At 38.0% G+C, this 24089-nt stretch overlaps 1 protein-coding gene and 1 non-coding gene across 2 annotated transcripts; both read left to right on the forward strand.

Moving 5' to 3' along the window:
- Positions 1 to 187: 187 nt before the first annotated feature.
- Positions 188 to 23528, forward strand: LOC126418564 (transmembrane protein 185B). Its single transcript, XM_050085382.1, has 6 exons — positions 188 to 368; positions 483 to 659; positions 799 to 1006; positions 1097 to 1357; positions 1463 to 1586; positions 21041 to 23528. The coding sequence occupies exons 1-6, from the start codon at positions 331 to 333 to the stop codon at positions 21277 to 21279; spliced, it is 1047 nt and encodes a 348-aa protein (XP_049941339.1). The 5' UTR covers positions 188 to 330; the 3' UTR covers positions 21280 to 23528.
- Trnas-cga (transfer RNA serine (anticodon CGA)) lies at positions 8696 to 8770 on the forward strand. Its single transcript has one exon. It is a non-coding gene; the product is annotated as a tRNA-Ser (tRNA).
- Positions 23529 to 24089: the final 561 nt, after the last annotated feature.

Genomic DNA, 24089 nt, shown 5'->3' on the forward strand with positions numbered 1-24089 from the left:
GCCATTGAACAAAAAAGTTCATATTAAATATAGTAGTCTTTATAACTATCATAATATTGATATATATTGAAAAATATTTTACTTGTGAATGCACAGTATCATTTTGTAATCACAACTAAATACTCAACAATAATAAATCATAAAATTCTTGGCCGTTTTCCTCTCACTACTACGAGGTCGATATCACCAAAATGAATGCATAGGCAGTCAGCTGAATAAGAAAAAAAATGAAAATGTGTTTATGCCCTTTGTTTTGACAGGAAAGTACGTTTAAGCCAAAACAAACATGTGATAGTAACTACTACGTACTAGATATCAGAAAAATTGAACATGAACCTGCAAACATTATTCCAGGACTTTAATCCAAGGTAAAGCATATTTCTTTGTTCGATAAGGCGCTGTCATTGTTTATGTTTTCCTTGTGGACACCTCTCACAGTAGCTGTGGTAATTCCAAGTATTTATGTCACATTTCAATTTCAGCAAGTTTCTTGTTCACGTGTGTTTAATGGTTTTTACTGCATTATTTGCCCTGCGACTTGATGGGACAATTATCTGGAGTTACTGGACAGTGTTTATACCAATATGGTTTTGGAAATTTATGGTTATCTCAGGGGCAACTGTCGGCAGCTATGTATGGTGGAGGTACCCACACTTTAGGTAAATATCTTCTCTGCTGCTTTTTAATGTGTGAAATCTGAAATTTGTCAAAGTGGCAGAATGTAAACACAGAACTGAAAAGACAAGTAGCCTTAGTAGCGTATCAATTCAGTTAATGTTCTGTTTTATTTTTTAAAAGGTTGGAGGGCGAAGCATATGTGCACTACAAAGCAATGCTAATAAGCTTAGCACTCCACTTGATTCTTCTAATGTTTGAACTGCTGGTCTGTGACAAACTGGAGTCTGACAGACATTTGTGGATACTTGTTTTCATACCTCTCATATTTATTTCAATCGTTTCAATCGCTGTCTGCATATGGGCTGTGAAACATGATCGCTCGTTTGAGGTAAGTGAGAGACATTACACATTTTTTGTTTGATTTGATTTCAGATTGATCTTTAAAAAAAAGAGTAATGCACTGCTTTTTATTTTCCAGCTTGAACTTTTCTGTTCTGTCAATATACTACAGTTCATATTCCTGGCTCTAAAATTAGATGGATTTATATCGTGGAGCTGGGAAGTTGTTTTCGTGCCACTCTGGATTTTAATGTGTCTGTCATTAGTTGGAGTGTTGTATACAATAATTTTTGCAGGAATTTTGCTTAGGGCCCCTGAAGTAAATCCACAACAAAGGAGAACATCTTTTAATTCAGCCTTAGGATATACATTTCTGGTCATACCAATACTTATTTTTCAGGTAATAATCACACCAATATATCACATTAGTTTTGAAAGAGCTGTTCACTCACATTTTAGCTTACACAGGAGTTGTCAAATTATATTTCATTCTATTAATTTCCAGGTGCTGCTTGCAAACAAGTTAGATGGGGCAATAACACTAAGTTATGTAGGTGTTGTTTCACCCCTGTTCCTTTCATACTGTACACTAATTTTAATGTCGTTTGGTGCAAAAGGAGGCAACAGATGTAAGTATATCAACTGAGATTCCGATTTTAATCTTAAAACAGTTTCGATCACAGATCATATATTGTCAGAAGGCGACCAAATTTTGACTCGTTTTGCACACCCACCTGACCAGCTGCTGGCAGCCACTATGATTTAATCTGCTTCTGGATGTTTTGCTGTGAGTAATACAGAATGTCAATAATTACTCATCTCTGGACTGTGCTGAGGCCCGACTTAAGCCTTGAAGAAGTTCGTAAGTTCAGTCATCCTGTACAGAAAATATTGTGATAAACATGGAGGGGTCAAGAGGGATGTTTGATACAAGTCTTTGGCTTTGGCCAGTGGCATAATGTTAATGGCTGCTGTCACATCACTTTTTGGTGCATATACTCACAGATTTGCTGATAGTTGGCGAAGTAATGTATTTGAAAGTAAAAACGTAAAACTGGTTATGGTAAAACACTGATTTGTAGCTTAGCTCGAGGCGTAGGTTAGGTTGGAAGGTAACAGTTTAGTTGTGAGTTGGCAAAGCTAATGAATGTTTATGATGTTTGCCATGTTTCCTATGTCACTGGTCAAAGCTGATGACTTCGAACCGAACTTTCCTCTGTATCCAACATGGAGCTTAGATACCAATTTTAGAATAAAAGAATGGCAGCCTAGTGTCATCACTACATTTTTCATTGATTTTTGTAGCCATTTCATAACAGAATGCCAGGATGTTTGTTTATTTAAAACTGTAGGCCTATTGTACAGCCACCAGCTAATATGTAAAACATCATTATTGCTACTCGTTTCACTTTATACATGTGTACCCGTGTATCTGATTTCTTTATCTACTAATATTAATCCCTTGAAATCTTTGTAGATATTGTTTGCGGTCTTACTGTTATATTCGTGTGTTTTTCTGTTTCTTGTCAAAAGAAAACTATTGGTAAAGAAAAGGACACTAATGAATATATGTATTGTGAAGTAGTTGTCAAAATATCCAGTTTTTTGAAGAGATCTCTGCAGGATATTCAAGAATTAACACCAGGTATCATTCTCATAATGCAATCTATATTCTTAAAACACTATCACTCATGTAATCAGGGCTAGTCAGTGAAGCTCAATAATAAGCCTGTTTGTATAGAGTTTTCTTTAAAAATATAATAGCATACAACTCAATAGCAGACGACAATGGCACACAAAGAGGCTAAAAGAAAATAATGATAAAATAAAATAAAAGTAAAATGTCTGAGAATGGAAGTGAACATAAACCAAAAGGAACAGTATTGCTATCTTAAAAAAACATTTCTATTATACCATTTCCACCCTCCCTCAATGTTAATTAGCAATGTTACAAAAACTAATTTACAAGATTTAAGGAAGTCGTAGAAAGGCTCTAAATTTTTCAAATTTTCTTTTACCCAGTGACTTCATCAAAACATCAGCTGGTTTCACATTTGTGCCTTAACACAACTTTCTTAGCAGAGACTTTCTCTCTAACAAATAAAATTTTGAATCGCATTTGTGTGTGTGTGTGTGTGTGTGTGTGTGTGTGTGCGTGTATGTTGTCTTATTTCTGATGAAGACAGCTCACTTTCGGACAGTCATTTTGTTGTGTCTACCTGCGACTGAGTGTCTTCACTATTTGGTGAGTACCAGCCATCCTTTTCATAATATTGTTACATTCCATCGTGGATTTTCCATTGTTTGAAATACAAATTTTACATCTATATGCTTAAGTTTACGATGGAACTGTGGATTCTTGCAAATGCTCAGTATTGGCATATTATCTTCAAAAAACAACGGCTCAATGAATAATACAAATTACTGAGCCAGCAGGCTTCACTAGTTGCCATGCTTACAAATTTTGATTCTGTTTATGACAGCGATGCTGTGGGTTGCTTGTTAGATGCCCATGAAACATTACAGCCCAGAGCTTTAAACATTCTAACTACTGTCACCAGCCCAATCGGAGTGAACATTACCATTTATAGAATCAATAAAAATTTTATCCCTAGCATATAACAGACATGGTTTTGTGGTTCTGTTAAGTGTAATACAATACATGTTTTAAAGTATTCCATAAATCCAGGCTTCCACATGGTTCCTACCTGCTTAAAATATTTATTGCTATACAAATATCTGGTCTGGAACCTAACTAATAACATGACATACATCGATAACACTGTTAAATTTCTACATTTTTTCTCATTGTCTCCATTTTTCCTCATTGTCTTCATTTTCAGATTATTTTTTATTTAACATTCTGTGATCAGAAATTTTCCTCCAGGGGAGTTGAAACAGAATTGCTGTCAGACATATCAAAAACCATTAATACTTTTTGAAGATAGCTAGGCTACCTCAACAAATAGTATTAGTTTCCTTCCTTAAATTTGGAACAATATTTATTCTCATATAGTTGCTAATCACATCTAAATCCTGCATTTCAAAGTTATCCCTCCGTAACAACTTTTATATCGTCAATTCTCTCAGAACTTGAAGTTATCAGCAGATCATCAACATAAACAAGTAAGTGTATTTGTTGGGTTGACTGCTGCATCTGCTATCTGATCATCTAAATTGTGCATGTCTAGGTCTAACCTGACTAGTGTACAAAATACAAACTTTTATAGGAGGAAGGAATGAACAAACACTTTACGTCTTGGCATGGCAAAGGAAACTTATTGGGATTCAGTAGCTTCAGAAAAGTTTTACATGCATGTAGACTTTTTGCTCGAGAATACAAGAATATTTAGTCCGTAACCAAGGAACTGGAAAAAGAAAATCTCCCTGAAAAACAATAGGTAACCAGTTTGAGAATAAGTATATTCCTAATAAGAATAAAACAGCACCTCTAGTAGCTGGTGCATAAAACATTTTGACATCCGCAGTGCAAATAAGTACATAGACACAAATATAGGGTGTTCCACTCAAAAGAGGTCCCACAAATGTGTAGTAAGTCCACTGAAATTGCACCGTGTAATTTGTAAATTTGACGCGGCAACATTGCCCTCTGCAACATTGTTTCGCACAACATTGTATTTCTGCTCGATGCTGTGGCTGGAGCTCAGTGTTTAGTGACAATGTATTGCTGTACTGTCAAAGAGTGCTTGTTTTGTGTGAAAAAAATATTGGACTACTGGTTTCTTTAAGACATGACTGTGAATGTTTGTTGAATGGTTTGGTAACCAGCATATATCATCTAAATGCTGCATACAAAAGTTAGTGAAGGAGATGTAGAGCAGTGGAACGGTGTTGGATCTTCACGGCAGGAGACAGCTGTCATTATCCGAAGAAAAAGTCACTGATGTGAATCTATGATTGTTGGTCTTTCCTTCAAAGTCTGTTTGACATTTCTCTTAGGAATGTGGGATGTCTTGGAGCATATTTTACAGATCTGCGAAGAAAGTGGACATGTATCCATACGGGTTTACAATTGTTCAGAAACTGGTTGTCAGTGACAAAGACAAATGCATTACATTTTGCCATTGGTTTCAGAAATTTATTGCACAGAAGCCAGGTATATTGGAATACGCATTTTTGGTGTAATATAAAATCCATATGCACTGGTTGAGTAACCCCTGCATTCCTAAAGGATTGGCGTGCTCTGTACAATATCACAGCGTCGCATCATTGGACCAGTTTTTTTTAAGTCTGCTGTGATGTGCAGTTTACTTCAAAATGTTTCAGGAATTTGTGAACCAGTTGCACACTGAAGAACTTATCCTCAGCTTGTACCAACAGGATGGCGCTGCATGCCACACGTTTTGAGTGACCGGCGCTGAGGTTGAATCATTTTTCCCGCATCATTTCGAAATGACTGTGGCTTCCAAGGTCACCTGATTTTTTCCCTCTAGGGTGGCCTAAAAGGCAAGATCTACTGGAACAAACTGCAGAGCTTACAAGATTTGCAAGAGAACATCATCTGTGAAATCCAGGCAGTGACACCAGAGGTTCTGGCAGCTAATATGCAGTGTTGTGCTCAACTGAGTTTACAAGTCAAGGGTGGTCACTTCCAGCACCTTTTGTGAATCACCTTTATTTCCCTATGACATGTTCATTTCATTTCCTGATTTTTATGCAAAGCCTTTAAGTGTAATTTAATACTGTTGAAAAAACCTTTAGAAATTCCATCAGTAAATGAGTTTGGCTTGCTATCTGAAGTAGTGGAAGAACGGCCTTATACAGATGTAGCTTAATGTGGGCTGAAGCAGAATATTAGTTTAAAGAAACCAGACAGGTTAGGGTCAAATCAGAATAGGAAAAGAAGAATTCTGCTTCTAGGTAGCAGTCATGAAAGGGGTGTAGGCCAGTAGCTTCAGGAGAAAGGTGAAGGCTACCAGGTCACAAGTTGTGTGAAACCAAGTGCTAACCTTAGCCAGGTGACAGAAATTTTATGTCAGCTATGCAGGGACTTCGAGAAGGAATATCAAGTAATTATAGTTGGGGGAGCAGGAAACAGCCTGGCTATGATTCGAAGATATAGTATTAGGAGTGACCTGGACAAAACAAGAGCAACATGATCAGCCCTGGGTAAACACTAGTGTAAGGCATCTATCTCAACATTGAGCTGAACAGGATGCTCCAGACACTGGCAAAATCTCACATGAGTTGTGTTCCAGTTGATGCTATTGGTAAGTGGGGATACACAATACATGGCCTGCACCTAAATAGGAATGGGAAAGATAAGTTAGCTTCTCTATCAGCAGATACTGCAAAGGGGGCCACAGTCACACAAGGGATGATCCCTGTGGTTAATGGGACCAAGCCAACAGGTTTTTTAGGTTAAAGCGAAAGTCCAGACAGACAGTATAAAAGAAGCTTCATGTACAGTAAATATAGTTATAGCTAATGATAGTATCAATTTACTTCATCAAAATATCAGGGGAATAAAAAATAAAGTAGATGAGCTGTTAGTATGTTTAGATAATCTCAAAAATAAGAATGAGATTGATAAATTTTGTCTTTCTGAACACCATGTAACTGTGGGGATGGAAAGTCTCGGTGTAAATGGGTATAATTTAGCAAAAGCAGATCTAGCATTGATAAAGGAGGAGTTGCCATTTACACAAAACAAGGGTATAAGTACAAAACTGTAGAAGTAAACAAATTTTGTATTGATCAGCACTTTGGAGTTTGTGCATGTGAGCTACAGCTAGATAATGTATTGTTCATATTAGCAACAGTGTACATGTCCCCATTAGAAAATTGGGAGCTACTCATAAAAAAGTTTGACTCCCTATTATGCTGTCTGTCAGACAAAAAGAAGAAGTTATTAATCTGTGGTGATTTCAATGTAAACTTTCTAAGCAGTTCTGATAGGAAAAGTGAGCTAGAAGTGTTATTAATGACATATAACTTAGAATCAGTGATCAGTTTCCCTGCATGTATAGCTGAAGACAGTAGCACTCTAATAAATAATGTATTTGTGCAGCAAGAGGATGTAGAACTAACACATTTTCCCTGTGATAAATGGATTATTGGCCCATGATGCACAACTGATTAACTTACAAAACTGAGCAGGGTGTACAGTTCAGAAATCATTAGGTAAAAGTGTAAGACTGGTCAACCTGATATCTATAGAGCACATCAGAGAAAGTTTAAGAAATGCTAATTGGGACGATGTGTATAATGAGTCAAATGCCAGTGATAAATGCAGCATATTTCTTGATAAATTTTGAATACTGTTGCCGCAAAAAAATTACTAGATGTAACACCAAACAGTTCTCAAAGAAACTTTGAATCACAACAGGTATTACAATGTCTTCAGTAAGGAAAAGAAAATTGTATGAGGTAGAAAGATTAGTAAAGACCCACAAGTAATCTTACACTGTAAAAATTATTGTAAAATACTGAGAAAAGTTGTCAGAAAATCAAAAAAATATGTATATGGGCAATAAAATCAAAGCAGTATGGAATGTTGTTAGAAGAGAGACAGGAAAAGTAACCACTGGGGTAGGTAGTACTACTATTAAAGAGAATGAGACCATCTTAACCAGCAGTACACAAGTATAGGTGAAAAAAATTGGTGAGATTAGTTCAAAAGAAAAAGCCAAGCAGTACGTGGAAGAGTCAGTTTTGGGAAATCCTAATCAGGTTAGTTTTCATCTAACAACCTCTTGTGAAGTAAGGAAAATCATTAAATCTTTGAAAAATAAATGTTCTGTTGGAGTAGATGACATCTCTGAAGGATGTTAAAACAATGTAGAGTCACATCTGTAATGCATCACTACCTCAAGGTATTTTCCCAGACAGATTAAAATGTGCCATTGTCAAGCCAGTCTACAAAAAAGGGAACATCACAGATGTCATAACTACAAGCCAGTATCCTTGCTCACAGCATTTTCAAAAATTGCTGAGAAAGTAATGTACTCAAGAGTGGTTAGCCATCTGAGCAGTAATGGGATACTTAGAAAATCACAGTTTGGATTTCAAAAATGTGCTTCCACGGAGACAGCAATATACAATTTCATTGCCCACATAATAGAGTCTTTAAATAATAAAATGTCACCCATAGGAATTTTCTGTGGCTAGCCAAAGCATTTGATTGTGTAAACCTTGACATTATGTTACAGAAATTACAATTCTATGGTATAAATGGAACAGCATATGAGTGGTTTAAGTCATACCTACAGAACAGGAAGCAAAAAGTTTCTTTATATGGTTTAAGTGATTTAAAGAAGTTTCCCACTTCATCTAACTGGGGTGAAATTACATTAGATGTTCCACAAGGTCCCCTTCAGTTCTTGGTATATGTGAATGACCTCCCTTCTTATCTGAAACAAGAAGCTGAACTGACACTGTTTGCTGATGATACAAGCATCATTATTAATGTACAGTAAAAGAAACTCCAATAGAAAATGATATAAAGAGTGTCTTTGCAAAAGTTATTAATTGGTTTTCTGTTAATGGGCTTGCTCTGAACTTCGAAAAAACACAGTACGTCCAGGACCTTTGCCTTTGCGAGTGAAAATCTCATTCTGGAAACATCCCCCAGGCTGTGGCTAAGCCATGTCTCCGCAATATCCTTTCTTTCAGGAGTGCTAGTTCTGCAAGGTTCGCAGAAGAGCTTCTGTAAAGTTTGGAAGGTAGGAGACGAGGTACTGGCAGAAGTAAAGCTGTGAGTACCGGGCATGAGTCGTGCTTCGGTAGCTCAGTTGGTAGAGCATTTGCCCGCGAAAGGCAAAGGTCCCGAGTTCGAGTCTCGGTCGGGCACACAGTTTTAATCTGCCAGGAAGTTTCATATCAGCGCACACTCCGCTGCAGAGTGAAAATCTCATTCTGGACAGTACATCCAGTTTTCTACTGCGAGGAGTACAGTTTCTTCAATAAATATAACACATCAACTGAAGTCAGTAGCTGGGGTATAGCATACAGTTGGAAAAAATCATGTTTTGGATCTCCTAAAGTGACTAGATTCAGCAACTTTTGCAATCAGAATAATTGTTAATTTTGAGGATATAGAAATTAGCAAGCTAACATATTTTGCATACTTTCACACTCTGATGTCATACGAAATAATATTTTGGTGTAACTCAATACTTAGGCAAAAAGTATTCACTGCTCAAAAGAAAGTGGTTAGAATAATGTGTGGGGCTCATAGTCACACATCTTGTAGGCATCCCTTTAAAAGATTTGGAATTCTTACAACAGTCTCACAGTTCATTTACTCAATAATGAAATTTGTTCTCAACAACATGAACCAGTTTAAAAACAACAGTGACATTCATGATTATAACATCATAAGAAAGAAAGACTTACACTATCCTCTACTTAACCTATCTTTGGCACAGAAAGGGGTAAAATATGCTGCTGTAAAACTTTTCGATAAATTACCAGATGAAATAAAATGACTGACAAACAGCAGTAACAGTTTTAAAAATAAATTGAAATCATATCTCCTTGACATTCTTCTATACCATAGATGAATTCTTGAATAAGAATAAATAAATCTATAGGAATAATGTGTGCATTTTGTGCCATTTAGGGGAATGGGGTAGGTAATAAAAATATTAAGCTTTTGTCTTCTTCTTTTTTTTTTTAAACAAACCTTCATTCATGTGCACATTCTTCTGACACATTCCACATCATAACGGTTACTGTGAGACTGATCAGTGTAACACGTAACTAACTGACTAAATTACCTTAAGCAAATGTTTGATTGTGGACTTCTTTTGAGTGGGACCCCTGCAACACAACACAACATAACACGACACTGCACAAGGTGGACCATAATCTCAGTCACTACCTGTTTTGTTGCTGGATTTTGTCATTATAGACAAACAATACAGAAAATCACTTCTTATAAATCCAAAGTCAGTTATTACTGTGTGGAATTTAATTTTCCTATTTTTGGGTGAGTGCTTCAAACCTTTCTGAGTTTGTAAACTTTATCTTTCATTTTAATGCAACATCCAATAGGTAATTTAACATAAAAGTCTCCAACTATATCTCCACAGAGAAAAGCACTACAGAATCCAGTTGATGGGTGGGAAACTGATTCGGAAAAAAAAATCTCACTGAAGTTAATTTTCCTACTGGACTCCATTTTTCAATCATGTCAATCTCTGTTGGAAACTTTTAGCTACAGGACAATCTTTATAAGAAACAATATTACCATTATCATCTCTTTTTTAACTGAAAACCACTTTGTGTGTATAACATTACACTCATTTGGCTTGCGTACTTAATCTCATGTGTTATTTACTTCCAGGGCTTGCAGCTCTCTTGCAATGGAATTTTTCAAATTTTCAGCATCACTACAAGACATTGCTTAGGCTAGGTGCTAGGGTCATCATCCTCCACTGCTGTCAACAGGCCCAACTCATAATCCTCTAAGTAATTCGGGTGTTGAATATTCCTCCTGGATCTCAGATTCTGTGGCCTCTCATCCTCATCATCCACATTTTCCTCTGCATCCTCAAAAGAATCTTCTCTTTTGTTACTGATTTCTTGTTCTTTGCTAAGCTGACTTCTGTTTTCTTCCACAACCTCAATCCTTGTTTCTGTTTCTTTCTGACCCTCTGCTTCTCAAATTTTATCTATGTTCACTTCATCACAAAAAATAGTATATATATGATTTCATGATGCCGTCAGCTGCCGTTCTCTTTATTTCATGTATGGTTGTAGAATTTCTGCCATAGGCCATTTTCAAGTATGTAGAACGGCTGCAGTATACATTGGATACATTGATGACACTTGGGATTTTCACGTTGGAAACATAGTATATGACTCTATTACAGGGACACTAGTTTTCTTCTTGTTTTCAGATGCAGTTGGCGGCAAGAAAATTACATCTCACTGTACTTCAATTCTCTTCATGGGAAGTATAAATATTATGTACCTCTTCACATCGTTATCATGTACCATAAATAAACCTATCTTGTTTTTGGGGTCTAACTTCAGTCTCTTTTGTTTGAGAACAAAAACCGACAGATGAACCTCATATATTTTCAAAACTTCTAAGGGTAATTCTGTGCCATAAAAGGCTTCAAATGGAGTCTTACCTCTGACAAGACTTTGACCAGTTTGATTTAGTACTTAAGCCGTCATTTACCTGCTTAAGCCCAGAAATGTATGGGCATCTCTGAAATCAGTGAATGAGTAGCTTCAACCAAGATGCTCACATCTCTTTCAGCTCTTCCATTTTGCTGTGGCGTGCATACAGTGCTTCTTTGATGGATTATGCCATTATCCCTCAAAAATTTACCTAAAGCAGATTCATAAACTCAATTTCAGTATCACTCTTTAGAACTTTAATTTTTAGACCATTTTCTCTCTCATCTTTTGCAATAACACTCTTGATCAAACCTTTAACTTCATAAAGAATACTTTGTGCTAACTTAAGTAGTCATCCTTCAAAAGCAAATAATATTTTGCTTCTCCAAGTAAATGTGTCTCCTTAGGCCATAGGTGACTGCATGAACTGATTCAAGTACTGCATTAGCCCTTGGCAAACTGATGTTATTTACCTGCCAGGCACTCTTCACAAGTGACAGTCATCAACAAAATTCACTCCTTTCTGCAACAATAACTCTTACATGCTCTCTGATAGCGAATTTTTTTGTACACCAGATGCTCAAGTTTTCAACACAATTACACAAATTTACCAGATCAAAGTTCATTAAACTTACACACATAATGAATATTGACAGATTGAAACTCACTAGTGGTATTACTGTCAACCATAGACTGTGCTTTATCTGGAAACATCATAGTAACCATTGACAGTTCTGATTGTATTGCATTTAGGGAAGACAACATCTGATAAACTTTGTTGACGCATTTCGATAATGCACAAACTTCACCTTTGCTGTTCAAGAACTCACATTGTTCCTTGACTGACAGTCCACGAGTGTAGTGTAAGCTGTCTCTTTAGTGGACTTGTTGCATCTTCTAAGTGTCCTGTCCACCATAGTTTCTACCGAAAATGGATTGAGTTTCAGTTCAGGCACAAACACTCCACTGTGTACTTTTTTGAAAAGCTTAACCCCATTCCATGCAGACAGTTCCACACAACTGCACTCACTAAGAGAGGTTGCCTACGCATCATCGCCGAATTCGTCCAAATTTATGGTACATGTAGGGTGTGGTGAAACTTGAAAGTGCCCGAAGTGGAAACTCCAGATGGCTAAGCATTTAGGAGATAAAAGGAATTATGATACGGATCTGTCACCATATGCACCTTATCAATTGTTCCTGTGACAATGTGTTTAGGAAGCTGTCTTTGGCTCAATGGTAAGAGATTGGATTTGCATTGAAAGGGTCGCAGGTACGACTCTGCCCGGTCGCAAATATTTTAGTGCTCCTTGGCAGTGCGTACACTACTAACATCACAATTAATCACAACATCATATAGATTATTTTATTAATTTATATAAGCACGAAAAGTATAGGCATAGGATGAAATGTGGGACTGCAAACATTTAAAAAGGGATTGTAGTTAACGCATACATCTACATCTACATGATTACTCTGCAATTCACATTTAAGTGCTTGGCAGAGGGTTCATCGAACCACAATCATACTATCTCTCTACCATTCCACTCCCGAACAGCGCGCGGGAAAAACGAACACCTAAACCTTTCTGTTCGAGTTCTGATTTCTCTTATTTTATTTTGATGATCATTCCTACCTATGTAGGTTGGGCTCAACAAAATATTTTCGCATTCGGAACAGAAAGTTGGTGACTGAAATTTTGTAAATAAATCCCGCCAGGCCGAAAAACTTCTTTGCTTTAATTACTTCCATCCCAACTCGTGTATCATATCTGCCACACTCTCTCCCCTATTTCGTGATAATACAAAACGAGCTGCCCTTTTTTGCACCCTTTCGATGTCCTCCGTCAATCCCACCTGGTAAGGATCCCACACCGCGCAGCAATATTCTAACACAGGACGAACGAGTGTAGTGTAAGCCGTCTCTTTAGTGGACTTGTTGCATCTTCTTAAGTGTCCTGCCAATGAAACGCAACCTTTGGCTCACCTTCCCCACAATATTATCTATGTGGTCTTTCCAACTGAAGTTGTTCGTAATTTTAACACCCAGATACTTAGTTGAATTGTGACAGCCTTGAGAATTGTACTATTTATCGATTACTCAAATTCCAACGGATTTCTTTTGGAACTCATGTGGATCACCTCACACTTTTCATTATTTAGCGTCAACTGCCACCTGCCACACCATACAGCAATCTTTTCTAAATCGCTTTGCAACTGATACTGGCCTTCAGATGACCTTACTAGACGGTAAATTACGGCATCATCTGCGAACAACCTAAGAGAACTGCTCAGATTGTCACCTAGGTCATTTCTATAGATGAGGAACAGCAGAGCTAGCTGCATTGCACAAGAATGATGTTTTCTGAAGCCATGCTGATTACGTATCAATAGATCGTTCCCTTCGAGGTGATTCATAATGTTTGAATACAGTATATGCTCCAAAGCCCTACTGCAAACCGACATCAATGATATAGGTCTGTAGCTTGATGGATTACTCCTACTACCCTTCTTAAACACTGGTGCGACCTGCGCTATTTTCCAATCTGTAGGTACAGATCTACCGGTGAGCGAGCGGTTGTATATGATTGCTAAGTAGGGAGCTATTGTATCAGCGTAATCTGAAAGGAACCTAATCGGTATACAATCTGGACCTGAAGACTTGCCCGTATGAAGCGGTTTGAGTTGCTTCGCAACCCCTAAGGTATCTACTTCTAAGAAACTCATGCTAGCAGCTGTTCATGTTTCAGATTCTCGAATGTTCCATTCGTCTTCCCTGGTGAAGGAATTTCGGAAAACTGCGTTCAATAACTCCACTTTAGCAGCACAGTCGTCGGTAACAGTACCATCGCCACTGCTCAGCGAAGGTATTGACTGCGTCTTGCCACTTGTGTACTTTCCATACGACCAGAATTTCTTCGAATTTTCTACCAAATTTCGAGACAATGTTTCATTGTGGAACCTATTAAAAGCATCTCACATTGAAGTCCGTGCCAAATTTCGCGCGTCTATAAATTTTAGCCAATCTTCGGGATTTCGTGTTCTTCTGAATTTCGCATGCTTTTTCCGTTGCTTCTGCAACAGCGTTCGGACCTGTTTTGTGTACCATGGGGGATCAGTTCCATCTCTTACCAATTTATGAGGTATATCTCAATTGCTGTTGCTACTATATCTTTGAATTTGAGCCACATCTTGTCTACATTTGCATAGTCAGTTCGGAAGGAATGGAGATTGTCTCTTAAGGAAGGCTTCTAGTGACGCTTTACCCGCCTTTTAAAATAAAATTATTTTGCGTTTGTTTCTGGTGGATTTGGAAGAAACGGTACTGAGCCTAGCTACAACGACCTTGTGATCACTAATCCCTGTATCAGTCATGATGCTCTCTATTAGCTCTGGATTGTTTGTGGCTAAGAGGTCAAGTGTGTTTTCGCAACCATTTACAATTCGCGTGGGTTTGTGGACTAACTGCTTGACATAATTTTCGGAGAAAGCATTTAGGACAATCTCGGAAGATGTTTTCTGCCTACCACCAGTTTTGAACAAGTATTTTTGCCAACATATCGAGGAAGGTTGAAGTCCCCACCAACTATAATCATATGAGTGGGGTATTTATTTGTTGACGAGACTCAAATTTTCTCTGAACTGTTCAGAAACTATATCATCGGAGTCTGGGGGTCAGTAGAAGGAGCCAATTATTAACTTAGTTCGGCTGTTAAGTATAACCTCCACCCATACCAATTCGCGTGGAGTATCTACTTCGACTTCACTACAAGATAAACCACTACTGACAGACACAAACACTCCACCACCAATTCTGCCTAATCTGTCTTTCCTGAACACCATCTGAGACTTCGTAAAAATTTCTGCAGAACTTATTTCAGGCTTTAGCCAGCTTTCTGTACCTATAACGATTTCAGCCCTTGATCCAAGCACGCCCTGTATTTGCCATGCACCCTTTGAGATTGCAGCCCACCCCGTACTTTCCCGAGGCCTTCTAACCTTAAAAAGCGCCCAGTCCACACCACACAGCATCCGCTACCCTTGTAGCCGCCAGCTGAGTGTAGTGAACTCCTGACCTGTTCAGCAGAACCCGAAGCCCCATCACCCTATGGCGCAAGTCAAGGAACCTGCAGCAAACACGGTCACAAAACCGTCTGAGCCTCTGATTCAGACCCTCCACCCGGCTCTGCACCAAAGGTCCGCAGTCGGTTCTGTCAATGATGCTGCAGATGGTGAGCTCTGCCTTCATCTCGTAAGCAAGACCGGCAGCCTTCACCAAATCAGATAGCCGCTGGAATCCAGAGAGAATTTCCTCAGATCCAAAGTGGCACACGTCATTAGTGCCGACATGTGCCACCACCTGCAGCTGGCTGCACCCTGTGCTCTTCATGGCATCCAGAAGGACCCTTTCCACATCATGAATGACTCCACCCGGAATGCACATGGAGTACACACTGGATTTCTTCCCCTCCTTAGCCGCCATATCCGTATGGGGCCACATTGCGCGCCTAACATTGGAGCTCCCAACCACCAATAAGCCCACCCTCTGCGATTGCCCGGACCTTGAAGGCTGAGAATCATCCTCTGAAACAGGGCAGGCAGCTGCCTCTGGGTCAGCCAGAGACAGTACCTGAAACCTGTTTGTCAAACACACCGGGGAGACTTTCTGATCAGCCTCCGGGGACACCTTTTGCTGCCTTCCACGCCTTGGAACGACCTCCCAATCAACCACAGGTGAGGGCTCAGCCGCACTGCGGGCAACAACCGGGACAACCACAGTGGCAGACCGATCTGGGGACAGACGGGGCGAGGTTGACATCCCCGTGATACCCAAGTCCGGCTCCCCACAGTGGTGCCCATTGGTAACAGCCTCAAGCTGCCCGACCGAAGTCAGCGCCGCCTGCAGCTGTGAGCGAAGGGATGCTAACTCGGCCCTCATCCGAACACAGCAATCACAGTCCCTGTCCATTCTGATCAATGTTGAACAACAGTTACTGAAACACGAGTTCATGCCTAGATAATGCTAGGGAAACACGCAAAGAATGTATGAACTAACCTGTACAAATGCCTAACAGCTGCGCTACAATCTGCTTGAATTTACACGGGAACATCGTGTATGTAAATCAATACTTCCATTCTTTTGCAATTGATCAATCACATGTACTGGGGTGATATGCATCGAAGAAACAGGGGAAGCAATAATTTTGACCGCATCTTGGGCACGTTATAAACGCCTCCTTTTTGCAGTGACATGTATTCTTTTTTTTAAATATCTCCATAGAAAAACAAACTTGATTGACATTCTGAAAACAGCTTCTTTCGTCACACAGTCCAGCAGCGAACCATGTGTACTACAGTATGTCGCTGATTACATGGGAGGATAGTGGTGATGTGTAATGGAATGTAGTTTTTGCAAGCTTTTCGGGAAGTGATTTCTTTTTCTTTCTCAATGAGATATGTGCAGTTTTGACATTTTTTTTTAGACTTTTTACCTAACGATAAAAAGATACGTCACAGGGTTTCACTAGTGACATACATTTTGGGGGAATTACTTTGATACTGCGCATTGGCAATCCGTCTTCATCTTTGAATAGTTCATCGTATATTTGTGGATCTGTTTGTCATCCCCATGAGTCAATCAACAGAAGACATTTATTCTCTTGCACATAGGGCTTCATCACATCAGTTAAATATGTTTTGTATAAGGCTGTTGTCAGTTTACCGGATTTTGAAGAAGTGGTGATAACATTTGTATATTTTGCTGTGTACGCATCTACTGATTATCTAATCCTCTGTCCAAAAGAGCCAGTAGTCTCCTATAGGCATATGTAAATGTGTGGTAGTAATTTTCCTGAAAGGCTCATAGCATATTGTGCTGTATAGGAGTGTGTTAATTTGTTCATATACTTTTGTTTCATGCACACCACTTTTGACCCTTGGTGTTCTGGGGCTCGGTCATAAGTCGACTGATACTGGCAGCCTGGAAAGAGAAGATACAAATGTAAATCTATTATACGTGACAGTGCAAAGAGTATGTCGATTGATGTAGGCAGTTGGCTTACCTGTCTGATTGGTGTTGATAACAACGTCCTTGTCATAGTTGTGGATAAGAGCTAGAGTCTGGCGACAAAAATTCTCTACCACAGCAAGGGTTTCCCCAATAATAGCAGTGTCTCTTTCTGATACAAATTTTGTAACATTTCTCTGTTGGATTTTATGCATTTGTTTAAACCGCTTGACCCACGTTGCTGAAGCTTTGAATTCCAAATCTGGAAACTGTCTCACAGCACCAAGTGCCCATTGTTGCAAGTTTCTATTAGTGACTTGCTGGTTACAGTTCCGTGCTTCTATAAAGGGAACATATGTCCAGGAATCAATTGTATGATATTTGTCCACACTGTGTAATATGTTCTTCCCAAATTTTCATATCCCACATATGCTTGAAGCGAGATGCACATTTTGTTTACAGAGTCTTCAACTTCCACTTTGGATGTGTTTCAGCAAGATTAACCGCCATTATTTTATAATCCAGTGGAACAGATTCTGGATCTTCTTTCATTTTTTTGGCATCGGATTCATAGTCATCATCTGACAAAATGCCACTCTTCATGTCTGCATATTCACATTCTTCAGCGACATTTTCAAATCGAATCAACCCCTCGTCGCACACAGACATATATTTGGATAAAATGTCTAGTATTTTCTAGTGTATTTTATTTGGTATTTGAACATGTTCTTCGGTTATTCCTGTGGAACTTTCTGATGCAGTCAGATCCTCTTCAGTCAAGTACTGTAAACATAAATCCAGCGCCATCTTCAAATGTCGCTTGGACACATCACTGTGGAGTCTATTATTATCTGGCTCCTGTTCTGTATCTACCGACATTCCAGGCACGTTACGATTTTCACTTTTGTCCGATGTTTTTAATCTTTCCACAATATTTTCCTCCATTGTTCTTATGGTACAGTTGTTTTGTCTGCAATGATTGTGATATTTCCCAGAATATTCGCACACTAATCTTGCAATATTCACATTACCCAGTCAAGAGCAAGCAGGTGAATGAGTTACCTGGCTAGCGTTTTGTAAATCAATACAACAAAACTTTGTCTGACGATTAAGGCAAATGTCAACAGCAAAGTTCACAGCATGGACAGTGATACCAGTTCAAAGCATGCTCATAATATGTGTGAAAATAACCATGTCCAGAGTGAGTATCCATGAGAGAGAGTACAGTACTATTAGCACAGTATACAATTGACAGCTCAGTACGCACACAGAATCTGAATGTATTGTGACGGATGATCTGTTGTCTGGTAGTGGCCTTTATATAACTGCCCGCCGTTCGGGCCAGCGTCGTTGGGGCTGGTGTTGTTTGTGCCAACAGCACCACCGAGGTCAAATTAAACTCACTGTATATGATGTGTGCACTTGATGGACCATTCGCAGTACCAAGTTTGCAAGGTAATACGCTTGTTTTAAAGACTGGCGTCCCATGCTGATGTTGTGCACATAGAAATACAATTTTTTTTTATTTTTATTACGGAGACCAGCCAGCTCTCTGACCAAACATGCTGAGCAACCATGGTGGCTGCTGCCACAGGGGCAGTTGATAAGGTGCACATGGTGATCCATATCAGAATTCCTTTTATTTGCTAAACGCTTGGCCATCTTAAGTTCCTACTTGGGGCACTTTCATGTCTCACCACGCTCTACATGTACCACGGATTTGGACAAATTTGGCGATGACGAGTAGGCGTCCTCTCCTTATCAGTCGCATTAAGAAATTTACCATCACCCACAATAACTTTCACTGAGCTGTCCAATTTCTTAAACAATTCTCTCATTTTGCACATATGCTTACTAGCACTTGTATCAATGAACCAATAATCTTGTAGGTGAACTTGACTTATACATATAAAAGCAGTTACGTCTTGCACTTTTTTGTCTTTCTTGGACTTCAGCAATATGCAATCTGGCTTAAGATGACCTCTTTTCGTACAGTAACTGCAGCTTCTTATTTCTCATTAAGTTCTTACTCCTCAGAGGGGATGGATTCCTTATGCTCAACAGGAATGTCTATAGCTCTCTGGCAGTAACGTCAACACCTTCGTTGTAATCATTTTGTCTGAAAATGGTTCACCTGCTTGTGTCAGTTTAGTGTTGATTATTTCTGTTTTTGATATCACTGTAACCACCAAGTCATCACCAATGTTGAATGAGGAGAAACTTTCGTTGAAGCATGTGAATGCTCACCACAGACTCGTTCTCACACATGGTCTTCAGTTTAGCCCACTTGCAAGCTGACATACAAGACAGTGTGTGAGGGAGTGTCGCTACTTCCATCTGCATCACAATAAGTTCCTGTGCCTTTGCGTCCTTTTCCAGTCTTTTTTTTTTTTTTTTTTTTTTTTTTCCTCGGCTTCTTCTCCTTTGAACGCTTAATAGCTGTGCTATTGACAATATCTAAAAAGCCTTTGACACTGAATATCACTTTCATTTGGAATTTCCACATTGTGCAGCTGCCTCCTCCAGACAACTTCTAGCAGTGGTGCATTGGCTGTTACATGCAATACCACAAAAAAAGACATTAAGAGCATACCACTGACACCTCTAAATTAAATTTATTCCATAACTTGTTAGCGAATGACAGTATGCAGACTAAACTAGTTTCTTCATTTATAGATCACATAAAGTAATTGTCACGCATACTGCAAATATATCTGAAACAAACCACTTCATTAATTCTGAACAATGGGTTTTCCAGTTGTGTATGTGCTCTGTGTGCAGTCTCAAAAACTAAATGTTTTCCATCATTTGAGAAATTTATTTTTATGGCTTGTGGAGTTCACTGAAAGGTATGAGCTGGGTGTGCTGAGTTTTCTCAAAATTCAGTGTTAATCCCCTGCCCACACCTCTTCTGTACCTCCACTACCCACGCTAGCCAAGATCACCGCTGACCAATATCTGGTCTTCCATCCTGAATTTTCCATTGTAGGATTTTATTAGCATTAATAACTTTCTAAGAACATTGTATGGTGGTACAGAGTGATTTTCAGGAAATACATGAAAGCTGTGGGGGCATCAATTACAAAAAAAATATTTCTTTTGTGGTAAGTAATGAACCAGTTTCTGGTCTCTGAATGTTATGTTACGTATTGAACTATGTATTACATCCATATATGTGTACTAGTTGCACCATACCTTTCCTCAAACCCATTTGTATTGGGTAGAGCTTGATTCATCTGTTCCCCTACATCCTTCTGATTTAAAAGGCACAGTCAGATCAAAACAAGACATGTGGAAAAAAAGTGAGTAAGTAAACTGTTTATTATTTCTAAAGTAATTGTCATAATTCATCATACTGTGAGACAAGATTATCAGTGACTTCGTGCAAAAATGTTTGTGATTGTCCCCATGTTCCCCAGGTTACTTTGAATATATTGCAGAAGTCTCACTGGGGAACAGTTACATGTTCTCAATACAGTCCTGAACTCTCCCCATGCAATTTCCATAGCCATAAGAAAGACACCTGCAGCTGTTGATTTGCTTCGGATGAAAAGGTGGAAGCCTGGGTACAACCATGGTTCTATAGGCAAGATCAAGACATTGACAGTCATGTCTCACAGAGGTATAACTATATTAACAGTTACGACGATTGCTTTTGAAATAATAAACAGTTTACTTACTATTTTCTGCTTACCTAATTTTCATTTGAGTGCCCCTTAATAGGAATAAAGAAAAAATGTACAAATAGCCTAAATGCATACTTTGTGTCACTTACATCATATAAATTTATCAAAAGCTATTGTGTTTCCAAACTCTGAGTCATATACACACAGTAAATATTACAAGAAATGATAATTATGAAAAATATCAACTTTTAGTTTTTTTGCATTAGTCCAGTAAATCATTCTTGCCTTAACAGTACTGTGTGTTGTTTTTCTCCTATTGCACAGCCCAATATAAAGAAACCCCTTCTCATTCACAGGGTGGTTTGGAATTCGAAAAGACTTCTGTCACTTCCTGCTGAGCTTGTGTCCTTTCCTGCAGGAGTACGCTAACATAGCGTACAGCATACAGAGTGATGATGGTTCTCGCCGAGCTAATGCTGGTACTAGCAGTTCCAGTGAGACCTCAGTTGCTGACATGAAAACTGAGAAGAGGGTGAAAAAACCTGAGTTACTAAAACCAGTTGTGCCCGTTGTATCGATAGACATGCCAGACTAGCCAAAAAGGAGGCTGGTGACTCAGCACCTCGTCATTGTTGACTGATGTCTTTACCTGTTTAAAAAAACCGGTAGAGTGACTGATCTGTTTTCTACATTTAGGGACTATTTATTCAGCTGTGAGTGATATGTATTTTATAAGTGTTAGTGCAGTGAGGTGCTATATATTAATTTTATTTTATACACTGATATCTTCCATTTAGACTGGTAGGTAAATAGTGCCCAAAATGCTTCCACAATGGATTTCTGTGCTGAACAATTACTATTGACCTTTGAATATCAGGAATATTTTTGCAAAGATGAAAATTTTAGGCAGAAATGTGTAATTTTTTACCCATATGTAAGTTTTAAAACTTTAATTTGCATACTTCTCAGGTGCGCATATGATGATAACTATATTTAAACTAACGCCAAAAAAAGGTTAGCTGAAATAGCTTCAGTGTTACCAGAATTTCAGCTGAGAACACATCCCTGTTTTCATACAAAATAGACAGTTTTTCCAAGGGAGTGAGTCAGTAGCATTAAAATCATTTTAAAATGATTGAGTTGGAAAGCATCAAATATGCTTCCTGATGTAAATATACATTGGCAGAAAAATAGTTAGGATTTATAAGTTAATAATGTGAATAGAAAGCAAAATGACTGAATCAGTGTTGTCACTGGATTATAATTAAGAACGGAGACAGGCAGTGAGTCGATGAGATAGATAAATTCACATTGGCTAAAAGTAATTCAAGTGGCTACATGAAACAAATCTTGCAAATTTCTTACATCATGTGAGTAAGCCTTGGTATTAAACACCCCAGTCATATTTAACAGATGTCAGAGAATGTCAATTATGCTTCATTTTCAAATAAACCTGCAGTAATAATACATTAGATATACCTTTATCCAGTTAACAACATTACACTAAAGAAAAGAAATCTCACAAGACTGTTATTTGTAGCTGCATCATTTAAAATTTGATATCAGATGAGGAAGGCTATAGAGGATTCATATCTTATTTCCCTCTCTTACTGCTGTGCAGCTCTTGAGAAGGAAAATGGAAATTCACTGTTGTCTTTTGCTCTTCATTACCACCAATTGATTACAGCCTTCTTGATCATTCAGTAAGAATGGTTCTCAGGTAACACTGATTTCATACTTCTGCAATATTTTCATAAGTCCTGCAAGCCTGTTTTTCCGTGTGCAGTACCATAATGACTTTTGAGTTTGGCTAGCATTAGCATGATCTTTTGTGTCATGTTGTTGAAACGGGTTGACTGGAGTGTCATTGGCAAAAGAACTTTAAAAAAAGCTCTTGGCTTAATATATTGCTTCTCAAAGAAGTTTGCTGAGGATTTGTGATGAGGCTAGTTTAAATACATCTCAGTCACTATTGCAGTCATTTAACTGGTTCACGACAAAATTAAACAATAACTTACTAGAGGAATAATGTAACATGGCTATGGACTACTAACTAACGTACATTTTACCTTACCTCACTACTTTGACGGCCTCGGATTGGCATATGTTGGGACTGTTTATGACTTGAGTGACACCTCCATCAGAAAAAAATAACTCCTTAGCAGATGCAGTGCTTAAATTAACAAATTGTATTATTGTGCTGTGCATAGGTTACCTACATGAGTGACACAAGATAAGACAGGGCATCATCATTCGTTGCATAGATTAATAGAGATTATTAAGCTTCAGTGTAAAATCCAGTAACAGATAATTAATGTAAGAAGAAAAAATTTAACAATTGCTAAATGTGATGATCAAAAAGTTTTTAGCTAGTTAGTAAGATGTGTGTTGTAGAAGCAAGAAGCATGCACGTTCATTTTTAAAATTGTAGTTGTGAATTCCATATCTATTATCTTACAAGGAGAGGCCCCCAGCAGTGGGATCGAGTTTTTGAAGTCACCTACACAGTTATGTAGGTCAAGATCCCAGGTACCACACCCTGCAGCCATTCATGCTGGTAGGCAATTGTTTGTGAGCAATTGACAAAAAAGAAAATTGGAGTTTTCTGTTATGCCCAATAGTGTTAAAAAAGTCTTATTATGTACACTGGCTGCATGGTGTTGTGGAGAGAATAATAGCTTTGTGCGTAGGAGGTTGAGAGTTCAAATCTTGTCAGGTGCAGTAGATGTAATTTTTTATTTCTTTTCCTGTGTGACATCATTTTAACCACTGTATGAACTTTTTCAATTGTTTCATTTTTTCTTTGTATAATCCTTTTTACAATCAGAATTTTTGTGAATATGAATTCAATTATATTAATCTGTTATAATATTCAGTAATTTGAAAATTTCAATCCATCAGTAAAAAAACGTAGGACAATATAATATACTTATGTTTACTGTACAATGATGTGAAAATTTATTTTTCATTGCACCAGATGTGTAATTTTTTCTGCGTGGTAATAGCCATACAGACTTTTAATACATAACCTAAATACCTACTGCACTATGGACAAAATAATGCAAATGAATATTTAAATGAAAAAATGGTTTATAAGTAAAACAAAGTTCAAGCAAAATGAGAAATAGATATAATGAATGCAATAATGTGAACAAAAAAAGGCGACAAGACAAAAGAAATGAATCATAATTAATACATAAAATTAATTAAAAACACACAAAAACAAAGATTTCAAGTGGAAAAAGAATTATGGGAAGAAAAATGAGAGCAAATGAAGTAGTTGATATTACGAATAAATTTATGTGACAAAGGAATGGAAATAAAAATTATATTTAAATCAATCAATTTAATAAAAATGTTGATCCAAGTCATTTTGATAAATATTTAAAAATAAAAAAAATTACT

Source organism: Schistocerca serialis, chromosome 9 (genome assembly GCF_023864345.2).
Source record: "Schistocerca serialis cubense isolate TAMUIC-IGC-003099 chromosome 9, iqSchSeri2.2, whole genome shotgun sequence".
Classification (NCBI taxonomy): Eukaryota; Metazoa; Arthropoda; class Insecta; order Orthoptera; family Acrididae; genus Schistocerca; species Schistocerca serialis.

What these genes read in the sequence shown, in the direction of transcription:
- LOC126418564 (XM_050085382.1), top strand. Translation starts at nt 331, where the DNA reads ATGAACCTGCAAACATTATTCCAGGACTTTAATCCAAG. An exon ending in TGGAGGTACCCACACTTTAG is followed by an intron (nt 660 to 798) that starts GTAAATATCTTC and finishes ATTTTTTAAAAG; the next exon opens with GTTGGAGGGCGAAGCATATG. An exon ending in AACATGATCGCTCGTTTGAG is followed by an intron (nt 1,007 to 1,096) that starts GTAAGTGAGAGA and finishes TTTATTTTCCAG; the next exon opens with CTTGAACTTTTCTGTTCTGT.